General features: G+C 34.5%; 2 protein-coding genes across 4 annotated transcripts in view; both read left to right on the top strand.

Annotated features, from left to right (window-relative positions):
* LOC101901288 (uncharacterized protein DDB_G0283357) overlaps nt 1-16,100 on the top strand; it is a 162,249-nt gene that overhangs the window by 4,198 nt on the left and 141,951 nt on the right. The gene's annotated exons all lie outside the window — the stretch shown is intronic.
* On the top strand, nt 6,353-11,515 carry LOC105261964 (uncharacterized). 3 transcript variants are annotated; one of them, XM_059119065.1, is made up of 5 exons: nt 6,353-7,006; nt 10,628-10,693; nt 10,759-11,006; nt 11,072-11,225; nt 11,325-11,515. In XM_059119065.1, the coding sequence occupies exons 2-5, from the start codon at nt 10,654-10,656 to the stop codon at nt 11,447-11,449; spliced, it is 567 nt and encodes a 188-aa protein (XP_058975048.1). In that variant the 5' UTR covers nt 6,353-7,006; nt 10,628-10,653; the 3' UTR covers nt 11,450-11,515. The 3 variants fall into 3 exon arrangements, with proteins under 3 accessions (XP_058975048.1, XP_019893129.1, XP_011293461.2); XM_020037570.2 differs by lacking the exon at nt 6,353-7,006 and having other exon boundaries at nt 9,583-10,693; nt 11,328-11,515; XM_011295159.3 differs by lacking the exon at nt 6,353-7,006 and having other exon boundaries at nt 9,615-10,693.

Below are 16,100 nucleotides of genomic sequence, written 5' to 3'. Positions count from 1 at the left end.
GAGACTTCATTTATACGGTGACTTATAGTGAAATTTTACGTAGAATATTCTTATCCTTGCCGTTATCGCCCTAAAATGATGTTTTAGGGAACTATTTTGCATAATCTCAAATAGAGTGCAGTTTTAACCCTAAAATGGGTTTTTTTGCCGATTTATGTATATTACATTAGGTCTGTAGTATTGGTGTGTTCTGAGAACTGGCGAAAACTTTTATGACAAACAATTTGTAGAATATTTTGTTCAGATACGTTCACATGTTAATGGAGTTTTTGAGCGCGTTAGAAGAAAACATATCTAAAAGCTCTCTATTTTGACACGTTAATTTATTTTACTAAAATATATCCCGGATTTTTTCCACTAATATTCCCGAACACAATATGTACCTAATATGCATGGATTCCAAGAAAACTTAACTCGAATATTTTCAAAAAATAAAAATAAATAAATAAAATAAAAGGGGCAGAACTTCATCGTCGTCTTTTTCCCTTTTTTTAGAAATATGGTTAAAATCTCCGAAAAGTACGAACGGAATGAACTAAAACTCCGTAATTTAGAATAAGATTCACTGATGGAGTGTAGGATAGATACGCCAAAGGGTTTTTAGAAATTCGAACTCAAAGGTTACGAAAAGTTCTTAAACGGTACTAAACTTCTGGTATTATGTGAACGGATAGAGCTAAAAACGTGAAAAATTGGTAAGAGAATCAAAGTCTGAAAATAAGTTTGAAGGTGGTGGTAGGTGGTTTTGGAAATCTGTACTATAATTGTAGGAAAAGTACTAAATTGTACTATATATCGTATTGGATGAAGGATAGAGATAGAATTCTGAAAATTGAGGTTTTGATTACTGATGGTATCTGTGTTTGGGATTTGGCGGTGGTTTGGAAATGAGTCCTTTTCTTGTACGAAAAGTACTAGAATCCTCAAATTTAATGTTTAGGTTTCTATTGGTATCTGGAATTGAGATATGGAGGTAGTTTTGGAAATTCGTACTATAATTGTACGAAAAGTACTGGGTAGTACTAAATTAGGTATTGGGTGAAGAAATAGGCCTGGAATCATTAAATTTGATTTTAAGGTCTCTGTCGGTATCTGGAAATGTGTACTACAATTGTAGAAAAAATACTAAATAATACTTATTTTGGTATTGGATTAAGGAATAGAGCCTGAAAATGATATAGTTATCACTGTTGGTGTCTGTGGTTAAGATATGGATGTGGTTTTTGAAAGGCGCACTATAATTGTTCCAAAAGTGCCAAGTGGTACCAAATTTGGTATTGGGTGAAGGAAAAGAGTTGGCTTACCGGAATGTGATATTGTGCTCTCTGTTTGTATCTGGGATTGAAATATGGAAGTAGTTTGGTCCCATATTTGTACGAAAAGTACTTAATGGATATGGCTATGGATACTAGATATGAGCTGGAACTCCGAAATGTGATATTTAGGTCTGTGTTGGTATTTACTGGTGGTTTTACAAATGCGTAACGTAATTTTTCGAAAAGTACTAAATCGGTCTAGTATAGAGAGCCGTATATTGTTTTGGATATGTGTACTTAATGTTTCTACATATGGTATTGGGTAAAGTGATGGAGCTGAAATTCGGTATTGAGGTCTAGGGCTTTTATATGGAGACGTTTATATGGTTTTGTACAGAAAAATTGAATGTGGGTCCCTTGTGCAATGGTCTTACTAATATCTTTCCCGGTTAATTTCACAATGAAAGATTTTGGAGATTTTTTCACATTATTCTTTCCGAAAAGGGTAAAACTTGAATAGTTTATAAAACTTTATTTAAAGTCTCAAATTTTATTTAAAAAACGTTGTCAAATCGAACAAATTGTGCATTTTAAGCGCTAAAAACGCCCAATACGAACTAAAACTTGAAGGTGTATTTTTCGCTGACAAAATAGCTCCAAGTCGAGTTTAATCGTCTTTGGTTTGAAAAGTCAAGATTGAAAATCGATTTTTTTAGTCCACATGAATTTTCCCAATTTTTTGACATATATGAGTTAAATTGAATATTTGAAAATCGTATTTAGAAAAGTAATTGTTTTCGCCATTTAGACCATAAGAAATATTTTTTTTTTTTTTTGGAAAAAAATATTTTAACTCTCAGCTTAACCTAGCAAATATATCAGCTTTTTTGAAAAAAAAAAAAATATTCTCAGCTCTCAGCTTAACCTACCACATTAGGTATAAGGTGAAGCAATAAAACTGATATTCCGAAATTGAAAAAAAAGTGCATTTTGAGAACTAGAAAGGTCTAACACTACCTGTTACATCGAAGTCAAACTTTGAAGGGGAACTTTTCGCTGTAGAAGTTGCGGGCACTTGCTAGTAACGCATATTGTTGCACTTTGGAACGGTTAGAGTTTCAGCTATAATTTTCTGCTTATTGTTTAGACTCCCCAAACAAAGTCAAAATATCGATTATTCTGCTATAATTTTTGAACCGCTAAAACCCCTGGGGAGATTGTTAAAAAAAAGTTCAGTACATTTGCACTTGTCTTTTTTTTCAATCAGCCGTCTGCTGTTCCATTGAATCATCGATGATTTAACTGTTTCTATTTCGCTTTTTGCTCATTGCTTTGTCTGTCTTTGTCGCCTTCCTTTACGCTACCTTCCTACCTGTTTTACACATTGCAGCAAATGATATATTAATTTCCGGACATGCTCAATTTATTTTGTTGTTGTTTTTATAAAATTAACTTATTTCGTTTTTTTTCAAGCAATCCGCAAGCACAGTGGCAAAACAAAGAAGCCAGAAGCCAGCCATCATCCGACACCAATTGGCCAACCTAACGACAAACAACATTTCTTGGCTAATGCCATGACAACAAATCCAGCAGCATTCGAATATGAGATGACATTTGGTTTTAAATGTTGTGACGGTGGTTGCGATTGAGGGTGATGTGGGCTGAGGTGGGGTGTTGGTGGTGGTCAGTCAGTCATTGACAACTGAAACCCAATGGCTGGCTTGCCTAACATAAATCGCGCACAAAACTTGTTCCATTTGTTGTTGGCCATTCTGTTTTTCTGCAATGATGATGACGTTAACGACGATGATGCCGATGATGGTGTTTGGTAGTGCTGCTGCTGCTGGTTCTCTGCTTTGATCTTCTGCAACTCTAAATTTGAGTCTCTGGCACTCAGCGAACTAACCAAGAACCACTCATTCATGTGACAAGACATGTTATCCTTTTTGGAGAGGCCCATACACGACGTATTTTTACCTCCTCTCACTTCGTTCTCTCTCTCCCTCTATTTCTCTTTAGATGAAATTCCTGTTTTTTTATTTGGTATTTTTCTTGTTTAACCTCCTCTTCATATGCCATGCTCTGGATTATGGCCAGCAGTAGAATGGCAGTGTGTTTTCTGCAAATAATTGTAGCTGGTTTTTCTGGTTTCTGATGTGGAGATGCATTCTACAACCACGCTGGCCATCATTTTCGTCCAGTTTTAAAACAAACTTTGTTGTTTGTAAACAAACCAATAAATTCCAGAGTTGTTTGTTGTTGCTCCTATTTTTGTTATGTTTAGCTGCCAAAGCTGATGATATATTAGCTAGTTTAGAAAGAGAAGGCAATTTTCATAAAATAATAGAATTATTATTATTATTATTATTATTATTATTATTATTATTATTATTATTATTATTATTATTATTATTATTATTATTATTACTATTATTATTATTATTACTACTATTATTATTATTATTACTACTATTATTATTATTATTATTATTATTATTATTATTATTATTATTATTATTATTATTATTATTATTATTATTATTATTATTATTATTATTATTATTATTATTATTATTATTATTATTATTATTATTATTATTATTATTATTATTATTATTATTATTATTATTACTATTATTATTATTATTACTACTATTATTATTATTATTATTATTATTATTATTATTATTATTATTATTATTATTATTATTATTGTTATTATTATTATTATTATTATTATTATTATTATTATTATTATTATTGTTATTATTATTATTATTATTATTATTATTATTATTATTATTATTATTATTGTTATTATTATTGTTATTATTATTATTATTATTATTATTATTATTATTATTATTATTATTATTATTATTATTATTATTATTATTATTATTATTAATATTTTTTTTTTCAAAAAATAAATAAATTGAAAAAAACTTCTCAGGTATTATTTTGTATGACAAAAGCGAAAAAAAGAACATGGTATTCAAATTATTGAATTTAAATAAAAATATTTAAAAGTAGGTAAAACTCAGGTAGAATTGTGTTTTTTTTAGAAAAAAATCACACTTTTACATGGTAGTCTTCAATAAAAAGTCAACTGTCACACTTTTAGATGGTTGTCTTCAATAAAAAGTCAGCTAAAAAATAAATTTTCAATTTTGACTTTTCAAACCAAAGACGATTTCACTTGACTTGGAGGTACTTCGTCAGTCACTCCACCTTAAAATTTTAGATTCGTTCGTATAGGGCCTTTTTAGTACTCAAAATGCATTTTTTTCAAAATTAACAAATTTTTTTTATCAAAACTTCATACATCGTACTAAATTTTCAGACTTTTAAGATTTTTTTATTGTATTTAATTTTTCCTTTTTCGAAAATAATATAAGGAAAAAATTCAAAATTATTCATTTTGATTTTAGTAAAACCTTCTGGATATGAGTAAAACCTTTGCACAATGTGGGTCACATCCATTTTTTTTCTATACAAAACATTTTCAAGGTCTCCATATGTAAACCCTAGAAACAACAAGGTTTAGCACAGCACATCCAGAACAATCTACATCTATCCACTCTAGACACCAACAGTGATCCAAAATTAGTACCAGTAGTACTTTTCGTACAATTATAGTACGCAGTTCCGAATTCGTCACGAGATACCAACAGAGATCTCAATAGCAAATTTCGGGAATCCAGCTCTATTCCTTCATCCAATACCAAATTGAGTAACATTTAGTTCTTTTCGTATAACTTTGCCGTTCCATATCTCCTAAACACCATTTCTTTCTTTCACCCAACACCAAATGTATACTTTTCGTACAATTATAGTACACATTTCCGAAACCACCTCCATATCTTAAAAACAGACAATAAAAGTTACATCTATGTATATCAACTTTTAGGATTTCAGCTCTATTCCTTCACCCAATACCAAATTTAGCTCTAGAGATATAGAGATATTAATATCAAATTTGAGGATTCCAATCGTATACCTTTACCCAATACTAAATATAGTACCATTCAGAACTTTTCATACAATTATAGTACGTATTTCCGAAACTACCTCCAAAAGTCCGGGCTACAGATGTACACCGATCCTAATACCAAATTTCAGATTTAAAGTACTATATGTTCACCCAATGCCAATTTGTACTAAATAAAGTACTAAATAGCACTTTTAATGCAATTTTTGTACACATTTCCGTTCAGCCAAAATGGAATTGTAACAAATATAGAACCATTTAGTACAATTCTTACACTTAGTACCCATTTCCAAAACCACCTCCTTACATCAGATTTTATCACTATGGTTCCAAATGGTAGTTCAAATTATTTCAAATGGTAGCAAATTTGGTTCATTTCAGTCTTTTCGTACACCCTTTAGTTTGTCTTTTCTACACCACATCAAAGACCCTTAATCCAAAATTCAGATTCCCAAATATAATCCTTCCCCAAATACCAAAGTTAACACTTTTCGTACTTTTAAGCAAATATTTCCAAAAGCCCCGCCATGTATCAACCACACCAAATGTGCTTCCAACTCAATCCCTTACCCAAATACCAAATTTAATACCATTTATTAATTTTTAGTACGAATTTCCAAAATCACCTTCAAATCTCAACCCAACACACTAACAATAATCCAAATTCCAAATTTCAAATTTCAGGCAGATTTCAGATTTCCGTTCACGCAATACCAAATTTGGTATGACTTTTCTCAGACGACCAGACCTGCCCTTTAAAAGCACTTGTCAATAATTGCAGCCAGAAGATCCTCTGGAAATAGCAAGCTCACATTAGGGACTTCTATGGAACGTCTTCCATCCAAAGAAGACCCTCTTTTGGAGTAGGGAAATAAAACTATTCGTGGCTAGTTTGTTGTTATTGTTTTTCTCGTCGTCATGAAGATGCTGGGAACACACCTAAATGGATGCACACATGTGTGTGGGTTTGTGTTGCGTATAAAAATGCATGCTTTTTTCTGTAGGTGTTTGACATGCAACCATAGCAGCAGCGGCAGCAGCTCCACTTTACAGCAACGTGCCTTGGCACAAAACTAGTTATTTTGTTTTTGATTTTTCAGACTCCCCATTTCGCCAGTGTTGTGATATTTAAATGAAGAGAGAGGGAGACATGAAATACTCTGAATGAAGAGAGGAGACTTGAAATGCTCTCACCGGGAGATGTAGGCTAACTCTCAAATTGAGAGTCCCTACTCTATGCTCCATCTCAATAGCACACTATTACATATTGGGACATATTTGAATCTGAGAGAGAGAGAGAGAATCAGAGAGCAACAGAGAGAGATAGAGAGATAAATACCCAGCAATTCGCTGGCCATTACAATTTAATACCCATCCAAATGTATGTTATATTGTCAATAGGAAAAAATGAAATAACAGTGGTTAATAGCATACAACTAGCATCCGAATCGGATGAGTCGTATTGCTTGCGATTACATATTGTGAAACAAAATCCATGTTAGAATTAAAGAACAAAACAAATTACAATAAAAAGTGTCCATCGCACTGGCATCTGAATCGGATGCCTTTGTATTGTTTTGCAAAGTTTTTTTGTGTGTTGTTGCAGCCGGTGTTGTACCGTTATTCATTGTTGATGCTTCTTTCTTTTTTGAAGCAAAATTTTATTCTGTGAAGTGTTTTTGAAAGTGCAAGTGGTGTTAATATTCAAAATAAATTGATAAAATAAAACAATAAAATAAGTTAATAAAATAAGAATATTGTAAGTGTTGTGTGTCAAGTAAGTTTAATAAAAATGTCCGGGTTCAGTAAGAGAAATTTAAGAAGATTGAAGAAAGTGGAAGCCGCCAATTTAAAAAGAAATACACAGCTAAGGACGGACTGTTTGGAAAACAATAATATTGTATTAGATGACCAGATTCTATGCAACGATCAGGACGATTTGTTTCAGCAATCAACTAGTGAGACCGTTTCTGCAGAAAATACAGGGGGATTAACTTCCAAATTGTCGTCCTGGTATAGGAAACACCTACCTGGTAAAACATGCTGCAACGAACTTTTAGATATTTTTAGGTCGGAAGGACGTTGGACGTTCCAGCATCAGTCAACAGTTTTGTGAAAACGAATAATATGCTTACAAGGACTGTTACACCGGGTACTTATCTGCATATTGGTATTAAAATTGGTCGTGTATTGGCATTTAAGGAGAAAATTTTATCAGACACAAGTAAAAAAACATTAAGTTCGGCCGGGCCAAACTTTTAATACCCTCCACCTTAGAGTAAAAGAAACATTAGAAGAAATGTGGCAAAAACAATTAAAATGCCGAATATCGGGAGGTACCGTTATATGGGGGCTACACCAAAACGTGGACCTATAATTACAATGTTTCGCCACACGAACTAGGACCCATTATGACCCACAAATACCAATTTTTAGACAAATCAGTGAAAACATGTGGCAAAAACCATCAAAATACCGAATATCGGGAGGTACTGTTTTATGGGGGCTATACCAAATCATGGACCCATACATGCAATGTTTCGCCAACGGAGCTGGAAACCATTATGACCCACAAATACCAATTTTTAGACAAATCCGTGAAAAAATGTGGCAAAAAAAAACTAAAATACCGAATATCGGGAGGTACCTTTATATGGGGGCTATACCACAACGTGGACCTATACATGCAATGTTTTGCCATACGCTCAGGGACCCGTTATGACCTACAAATACCAAATCCGTGAAAAATGTGGCATAAATCATCAAAATACCGAATATCGGGAGGTACCGTTATATGGGGACTATACCAGAACGTGGACCGATAAATCTCATTTTCAATACCAACCATCCTAGACACAATGCAAATAGCTCTGCTAAATTTTGGCGCTCTACGTCAAATAATGTAGGCTGTATCGTGATTTCAACAGACAGACAGACGGACATCGTTAAATCGACTTAGAATTTTATGCTGATTTATGGGGTCTAAGACGAATATTTAAGGATGTTACAAACGGAATGACAAAGTTAATATACCCTCCTTTCCAAGGTGGAGGGTATAAAAATAGAAGAACTATTTTTGGAAATTGGCATAGATGATTTGCCCCTTTTTAAAAGTTCCAGTTCTACCTTGTGGCCAATTCTGGGGCATTTTTATAACTTTCCGGACTCGGAAGTATTTTTAATTGGGACATATCTTGGCGACAAAAAATCCGCAAATGTGGATACACACTTACACGACTTAATGTATGAACTAGATACAAATCAAAATGTTATTGATTTAGGAAGCGTGAAAGTTAAAATTTTAGTAAGAGCATTTATTTGTGACAGTCCTGCACGAGCTTTATGGCTTATGTGGAATTGTTGGTCACAATGGATTTCATGGATGTTCCAAATGCCTGCAATTGGGTACCACTCTCCAAAGAACTACCGTTTTTTCGGCTCAGTCCGGTCCTTTAGGGTCACAATACATGAATTTTAAAAATATTCTTGAGGAGAAGGGTATAAAGATGGTGACACAATTCCCAATCGAACCCATCCCTTTAATGGATTTGGGCGTATGTAAAAAAATCTTAAATTGCTGTGTTAATAAAAAAGAAATTTGCATTTTAAGTTATCAAATGAAACTGTGAAAGTTTAAGTATCCAACGATCTTTCAGACTAAACAGCGATTGTAGTGTTTTTCAGGCAGAGATTTTTGCTGTCAGAATGGCCATAGAGCTGTTGGAAAACAGAATCAATGAACGGGACGGACCGGTGACTATATATGTCGATAGTCAAGCGGCCCTAAAAGCTCTAAATTCTTTTATCTATGGCTGTTCTGGAGTGCAAGATTGCGCTGGAAAAAGTAAAGTAGTTTGTCAACCTCTGTTAGGTTCCTGGACACTGCAACATTTCTGGCAATGAATCTGCCGACGAATTGGCCAGACGCGGATCTGAGTCAGTAGATCTAGAGATTGAGACCTCAGTGAAGCCACCTCTATACCATTTCTTTCAAGTACTTCATAATCACTATCTTGGGAGATTTCAACAAAACTGGCTATCTGGAAGGGGATGTAACATCTCCAAAAAGATTTGGCCAGTGAACTCAGAAAAGAGATCACGGTCACTCACATCCATGACGAAGTTGGACCTGAAGCTTGTGGTGGGTCTAATTACTGGTCATTGCAACATAAAGGCCATGACTTCAAAATGGGGGGGGGGGGGGGGGTGACGACACTGAATACTGCAGACTTTGCCAAGATGAGGAGGAAACAGGAACACTTACGCTGTCACTGTCCTACCCTGATCGGAGTAAGACATAGGCTTCTAGGTAAGCAAATTCTGCCCGATTTGTCATGCCTCTCCGAAACCGACCCGGTAGTTATTCTTCAGTTAGCCAGAAGACTAAAATGGCTAAGGACGACACGCTGCCTACACCGTGGATGCAAACCCACTAACTTTTTTATTTCCTATCTATTCTACTCTAACCTCCTAACTTTTTTTTCACATTCATTTCTTCTAAATTAGGATGATCACAATGGGCCAATAGGTCTCCGAGTGGAGTGGTTGTTTTTACACAACCACACATCCTTTAACCTAACCTATCAAATGAAAATTTTGGAATGTATCTCCGAAAATCTTAAATTCCTAGCTAAGTATGTGCCCTGTGAATTTGGAAGAAAACCTCGAAGTTTAGCTTAATTACCTCGGTGGAAAGCAATCGCCATTCCGCCAATTTATTTTATACACGTCGATAAAAGTACTTCAAGGAATCTTAAATGAAGATTAATATTATCATTTACTTTTATTTCATTGCTCCACAAATGCTGCTGATTATTTTTCAGTTGTGGATAACATGCTCAAAAAGATTTTGTAAAAAATTTCGAGCTGCTATACCCCAAAAAATACTTGTCGTACAATGTACATAATATGTTACATATTACTCAATGTACTAAGGAATTTGGAAATCTTCAATCAATTACTGCCTACAAATTTGAAACAAAAAAAAAATCAAAAGTCCCACAAATATTTTGCGGCAAGTAGACAACAACTTCAACGAGTATTGCCCCTACAAAAAACAAAATCGGGATGAATAAAATATGCAAGTATACTACAAAAGAATTTACTTTGACGAAAAAAGTACCAGATAATATGAGCAGTTTAAAAACGAATTTCCCTTTTCAAATTTCCAATTACGGGATGGAAATTTATTTGGCAGACGATATATGGAGAAAAAGGTCTTTTTATGAAGCTCCTGTAAACTCTGGCGATTTTGGAATTTACGTTGTATCAAATAACTCTCTATCTCACAAAGAAAAGATTATTGTAGATGATAACGCTTATAAATATGTATGTTTCATTTCCGATCGATGATGGTTTCCTCCTTATACCTATTATTCAGACAGCAGATAATTTTCTTTTTGGGAAATGGCGCTTTTTAACAAAACAAAATATGAAGTTTCAAATGGTAATGGTATTTGAAAACGAATTATTTGTCATTCGATAATAATATTTTTATTTTTACGATCTCAGACAAAACAAATGAAATCATTCATAAATTGGATCAAATTTTGTGTAACCAGTTGGCGTTAAATAAACGTTTAGATGAAATGGAAAAGAAAATTGAAATAAATACAGGAGCCCATACACAAGAATTGGCAATTTTAAAAGAAATGGTGAAGAAAAATATTGTAATAACACCAACGCCAAGCTTCCCACTCAAATCAACGGAAGATATGACAGTAATGGAGAACAAAATTGGAGAAGATTTTGAAAAATATGTAAGAATATAAAAAAACACTCCGTTAATCCATTAATAATCCATTAATAATTGAATTTCTTACAGGTTGATATCATAAAAATTATTATTTCGCCAGATGGCCTTATTAAAAACTTCTGCAAGATTATTGACATTTCTATAATATTATCGCACAACTATGATGGTACCCAAAACAAAAAGGCATTTAAGGAATTTAAACTTTTAAACATGGCCATTTATGGTAAGTTAAGTTTTTTCTTACATATATTAGTCTATTCTATAGTAAATGCTTTTTAAAAATAAAAAATGTGCTCTATGTGCTCTTCCATCCTTATTTCAGAAGCTGTCCGATGTGAACGACTTACTGAACAGGATTACGCCAAGAAAATCAGAAATTGTTTCAAAATACATAAGGCCAGACACTTCCGAACAATGTCCTATAATAAAAAAATCGGAAAAATTTAATTTGTTATTTTAGTTGAAATTTGTTTCTTTTGCAAAAAATAAATTAAAATAAGATTTATGAATTTCTTTTTTGCATTTTTTTTATTATAATAAGAATATTTTGTTGTTGAAAACACTGTTTTATAATATGCAAGTATATTTTAATAAAAACCAGGTAAGGAAGTTCTAAAGTCGGGCGGGGCCGATTTTAATTTATTTTTGCTAATTTAGTTGAGCTCCACTTAATAATTAAAAGTTTTTATGGGAGAATTCAATCATACACGCTATGATTATAATTATAATTTAAAATTCAAAGGACTAAATATGCCGAAGCATTTGTATCTTTTAAATTCGGAATTGTATTGCCCATTTGGTGCGAAATTAATTTGAAATCGGATAAAAATATATATATGGGAGCTATATCCAAATCTGAACCGATCTCGATAAAATTTGGCAAAGATATTTCTGAGCTGTATTTGATATATTTCCCCAAATATTGTGGTTACGGAGTGCATATTACGGCTTCGGAGGACAAAAATAACAAATCGGATGAACAATATATATGGGAGCTATAGCTATATCTGAACCGATCTTCATCAAATTTGACATACTAGCTTCTAGACTCAATTCGGTAGTAAGTGCCAAATTTCATCCAATTTGGACAAATATTAGACGTTTGGTGCACAATAAAACGCAAATCGGACGAAGATATATATGGGAGCTATATCCAAATCTGAACCGATCTCGATAAAATTTAGCAAAGGTATTTCTGAGCTGCATTTGATATATTTCCCCAAATATTGTTGTTACAGAGTGCATATTACGGCTGCGGAGGACAAAAATAACAAATCGGATGAACAATATATATGGGAGCTATAGCTATATCTGAACCGATCTTCATCAAATTTGGCATACTACCTTCTAGACTAAATTCGGTCGTATGTGCCAAATTCCATCCCATTTGGACAAATATTAGACGTTTGGTGCACAATAAATGGTAAATCGGACGAAGTTATATATGGGAGCTATGGCCAAATCTGAACCGATCTCGATAAAATTTGGCAAAGGTATTTCTGAGCTGCATTTGATATATATCCCCAAATATTGTTGTTACAGAGTGCAAAATTACGGCTGCGGAGGACAAAAATAACAAATCGGATGAACAATATATATGGGAGCTATAGCTATATCTGAACCGATCTTCATCAAATTTGACATACTAGCTTCTAGACTCAATTCGGTCGTAAGTGCCAAATTTCATCCCATTTGGACAAATATTAGACGTTTGGTGCTCAATAAATGGTAAATCGGACGAAGTTATATATGGGAGCTATATCCAAATCTGAACCGATCTCGATAAAATTTAGCAAAGGTATTTCTGAGCTGCATTTGATATATATCCCCAAATATTGTTGTTACAGAGTGCAAAATTACGGCTGCGGAGGACAAAAATAACAAATCGGATGAACAATATATATATGGGAGCTATAGCTATATCTGAACCGATTTCGATCAAATTTGTCACACATATTTTCAGGCCTAATTTGGTTTTATGTGCAAAATTTCATACTATTCGTGCTGATATTGCACGTTTGGTGCACAATAAAAGGCAAATCGGACGAAGATATATATGGGAGCTATATCTAAATTTTTACCGATTATCTCCAATTTCAATAGGGTTCGTCCTTGGGCCAAACAAATGTTGTTTGCAAAATTTCATCTCAATCGGATAATAAATGCGACCTGCATTTTGTTCACAAAAATACATGGACAGACGGACAGACGGACTGACATGCATAAATCAACTCAGAAAGTGATTCTATGCAGATCATCAAAAGGAACTATGGGTCTATCTCGTTTCCTTTTGTCTGTTACAAACAAATGTACAAAGACATAATACCCTGACCACCTTGTGTTGTAGGGTATAAAAAAAACAGCTGAAATTTAAGATCCACAATCTAACCTTAATACAGCAATTGCTTTAAAAGACCATCCGAACTTCCCTTACAATGTCGGTGGAATCGAACCCATCCAATCTTCGCTTACAATGTGGATAGATTTCGGACCCATCCAACCTTCGCTTACATTATCGGTCGATTTCGGACCCATCCAACATTCGCTTACATTGTCGGTCGATTTCGGACTCGTCTGACTGCCTAGGTCATCGCTGTGTAAATGTAAGTAGAAATTGTATACAGGCTTTGGATGGATCGCACCCACATTGTCATTGGTCTCAGATGGAAGATGTATGTCTGTGCTAAAAAATCCGCTGGGTATGCTCCATTTGTCTTTCCAGTCACATGTTGTTGTTTTGATTTCGCGTGTTTGACTTTGTTTGGGGGATTTTTGAGACTTGTTTACGTTGTTGCCCGAGACCGAGAATGGGTGTGGGCGAGGATAATTTGGGGAATTTCAAGGGTTTTTTGAGGATTGAGAGATTGAGCCACGACTCTCTCCCACGACTCTCCATTGCCCGCTACTCATTTGTTTTGGGTGATGTTGTATTCATTTCCATCCGGTTGTGACATGCGCAGATTTTTATCTTCTCCTCTGCTTTTCCCCTCCCCCCACTGCAAATTGTTGCTTTCTTTGGCACGAGTTTTAGGCTCTTCCGTTTTACGCTATCATTCTTTTACGTCGTTACATTTTTCCGGGAGGAATCAAACAACAAACGCTGCTGTATTCAGATTCATGTGTATTTAGTTTTCAGGATAAGCGGTGGTGATGGGTGGCGGGGTAGTGCCCCTTGGAGTGTAATACTACCCATGCCCCAGCAGAAGCAGCGTTAGTAATGAATATTACACATGTTTGTTGCTTCTTGTTTTTCCTCCTTTTTTTGTTTTGATCTGATTTTGTTGCGAGCATGGCTATTGGAGGTAGCACGCGCATTGCTTGGTGTTTGTTGCCTAACAAGTTTTTGTTGGCCTTCTTGCTCTCTTCCTTTTTTTGCCTAGGCAAATGACTCCTTGTTGTTGTTGTTCCTGTTGTTTTGGTTTGTTATACACATGTCTTGTTTACTGTGAGTGCCGCCGCTTTGAATTCAGCCCTCCCTAGCTCTTTGCAATGCTTTGCAAAGATGCCAGTGTTTAGTTTTAACCACTCACGTGTTTTTGTTGTTTTCATTCAAGCCCAAAGGACCTGTTTTTCGTATCGTTGTTGTTGTTGTTGTTTTTATTTTTGTCTCATTTTGTCTTTTCTCATCTTCATTGAATGTTGTTACTTCCCGTTTCCTTTGTTTGGTAGCTTCGTAGTTTTTTTTTGCAATTTGTATCGCATATTTTGAAAGAGCGTCTAAAATCCTGTTTGGGACCCATAATCTGGTTGGGTAGGTGCCCATAATACACAATCTGTGTAATGAGCTGCAGATGGATATGCCGTAAATGTTTACACAAAATATCAAAGGTTATTAAAAGGTTACAAAGCCATTATTAACTTGAATGGATGATGGCGAGGAACTTTGGTTTGGAGACCAAGAAAAAAACTGAATTTCCAAGAAAAGAAATTCCGACAAGAATTCAAAGGATGGAGTTGGTCGAAAGTTGCTATTTGGGAAAGGTAAGGCGTATATGTTGGCATTGATGTAGGAAATTGTCCTGTGATGGAGGACAGATATTTTTCTTTAGAAAAATACCTCAACCCTATGGCTAAGGATTAATGGCGGATGTAGTATTTTTTACTTTGGCCTGCTTATTCCCAAAGACGGCCGTTATAAAAAGTTGGTATGCCGGCTTTGTAAATTGAAAAAACAAGTTTTTACTGTAGATTTTTTTTCATCGGAAGACCTTTCATAGGAAGACTTTTTTCAGTGTAATTTTTGGAATTTGTGGGATTACATAACCCAATTTCGGTTGCCAAACTCTTGAACGAGTTCTTTTGAACAGGAATTCCCCAGTCATCGCTAATCAGCGCTTCATAGTAAAATAATCGTTAATTTAACCCCGAATACAGCCAAATTTTTCCTCGATTCCGAATTCTGAGTCAACTCTAAAAAATGAAGTTGACGTTTTTATTGTATTTATATATCCCACTAATATTATTCAATTAATGGCAACAGAGGATATATATCATTTGATACCGCCAAAACCGTTTTAAGCCCTAGGTCTCTTTGAACCAAATTCGTTTCAGGGCATTTGGAATCGATCTAGCGATTTCCGTCCGTCTGTCTGCCTGGCTGGTGCTCACGATAACTCTCGAAGCGAGTATGCGATTTGGTTCAAACTTGGTACATCGTAATATTATGGTCAAACTTAGATCGAGTTCGGAGATGGACAATTTCGGTACACTCTTTCTTGTACCTCTCACACAAAATGTCAAGATATTCCAAGAAAATAATTTACTGCATAGAAAGAGAAAGGATGGTCCGAATTTGTTCCAACTTTTCGAATCTTTATATTTGCATCAGTGCTAGAACATGTGCGAAAATGGATAATATTGGTCCTCTCCACAAAGTACCTCCCCCACAAAGGGTCAACATGTTGCATAATTACTCTTATAAAATGTGATGTAAGTGTCCGATTACATTCAAATTACACACTGCACAATATTTTTCCTAACCCAAGGTTAGGGGTGAAGATGGAATATATCGGTCTACTCCTTCTGGTACTTCCCCCACAAATGGAACAAAATTTTGAATATTCATTAAGCTCATAAAACACGAATTTATTATCCGATT

This window comes from Musca domestica, unplaced genomic scaffold (assembly GCF_030504385.1).
Source record: "Musca domestica strain aabys unplaced genomic scaffold, Musca_domestica.polishedcontigs.V.1.1 14, whole genome shotgun sequence".
Classification (NCBI taxonomy): Eukaryota; Metazoa; Arthropoda; class Insecta; order Diptera; family Muscidae; genus Musca; species Musca domestica.
The sequence above is the reverse complement of the archived record's forward strand: the minus strand, read 5'-3'. Positions and strand labels throughout refer to the sequence as shown.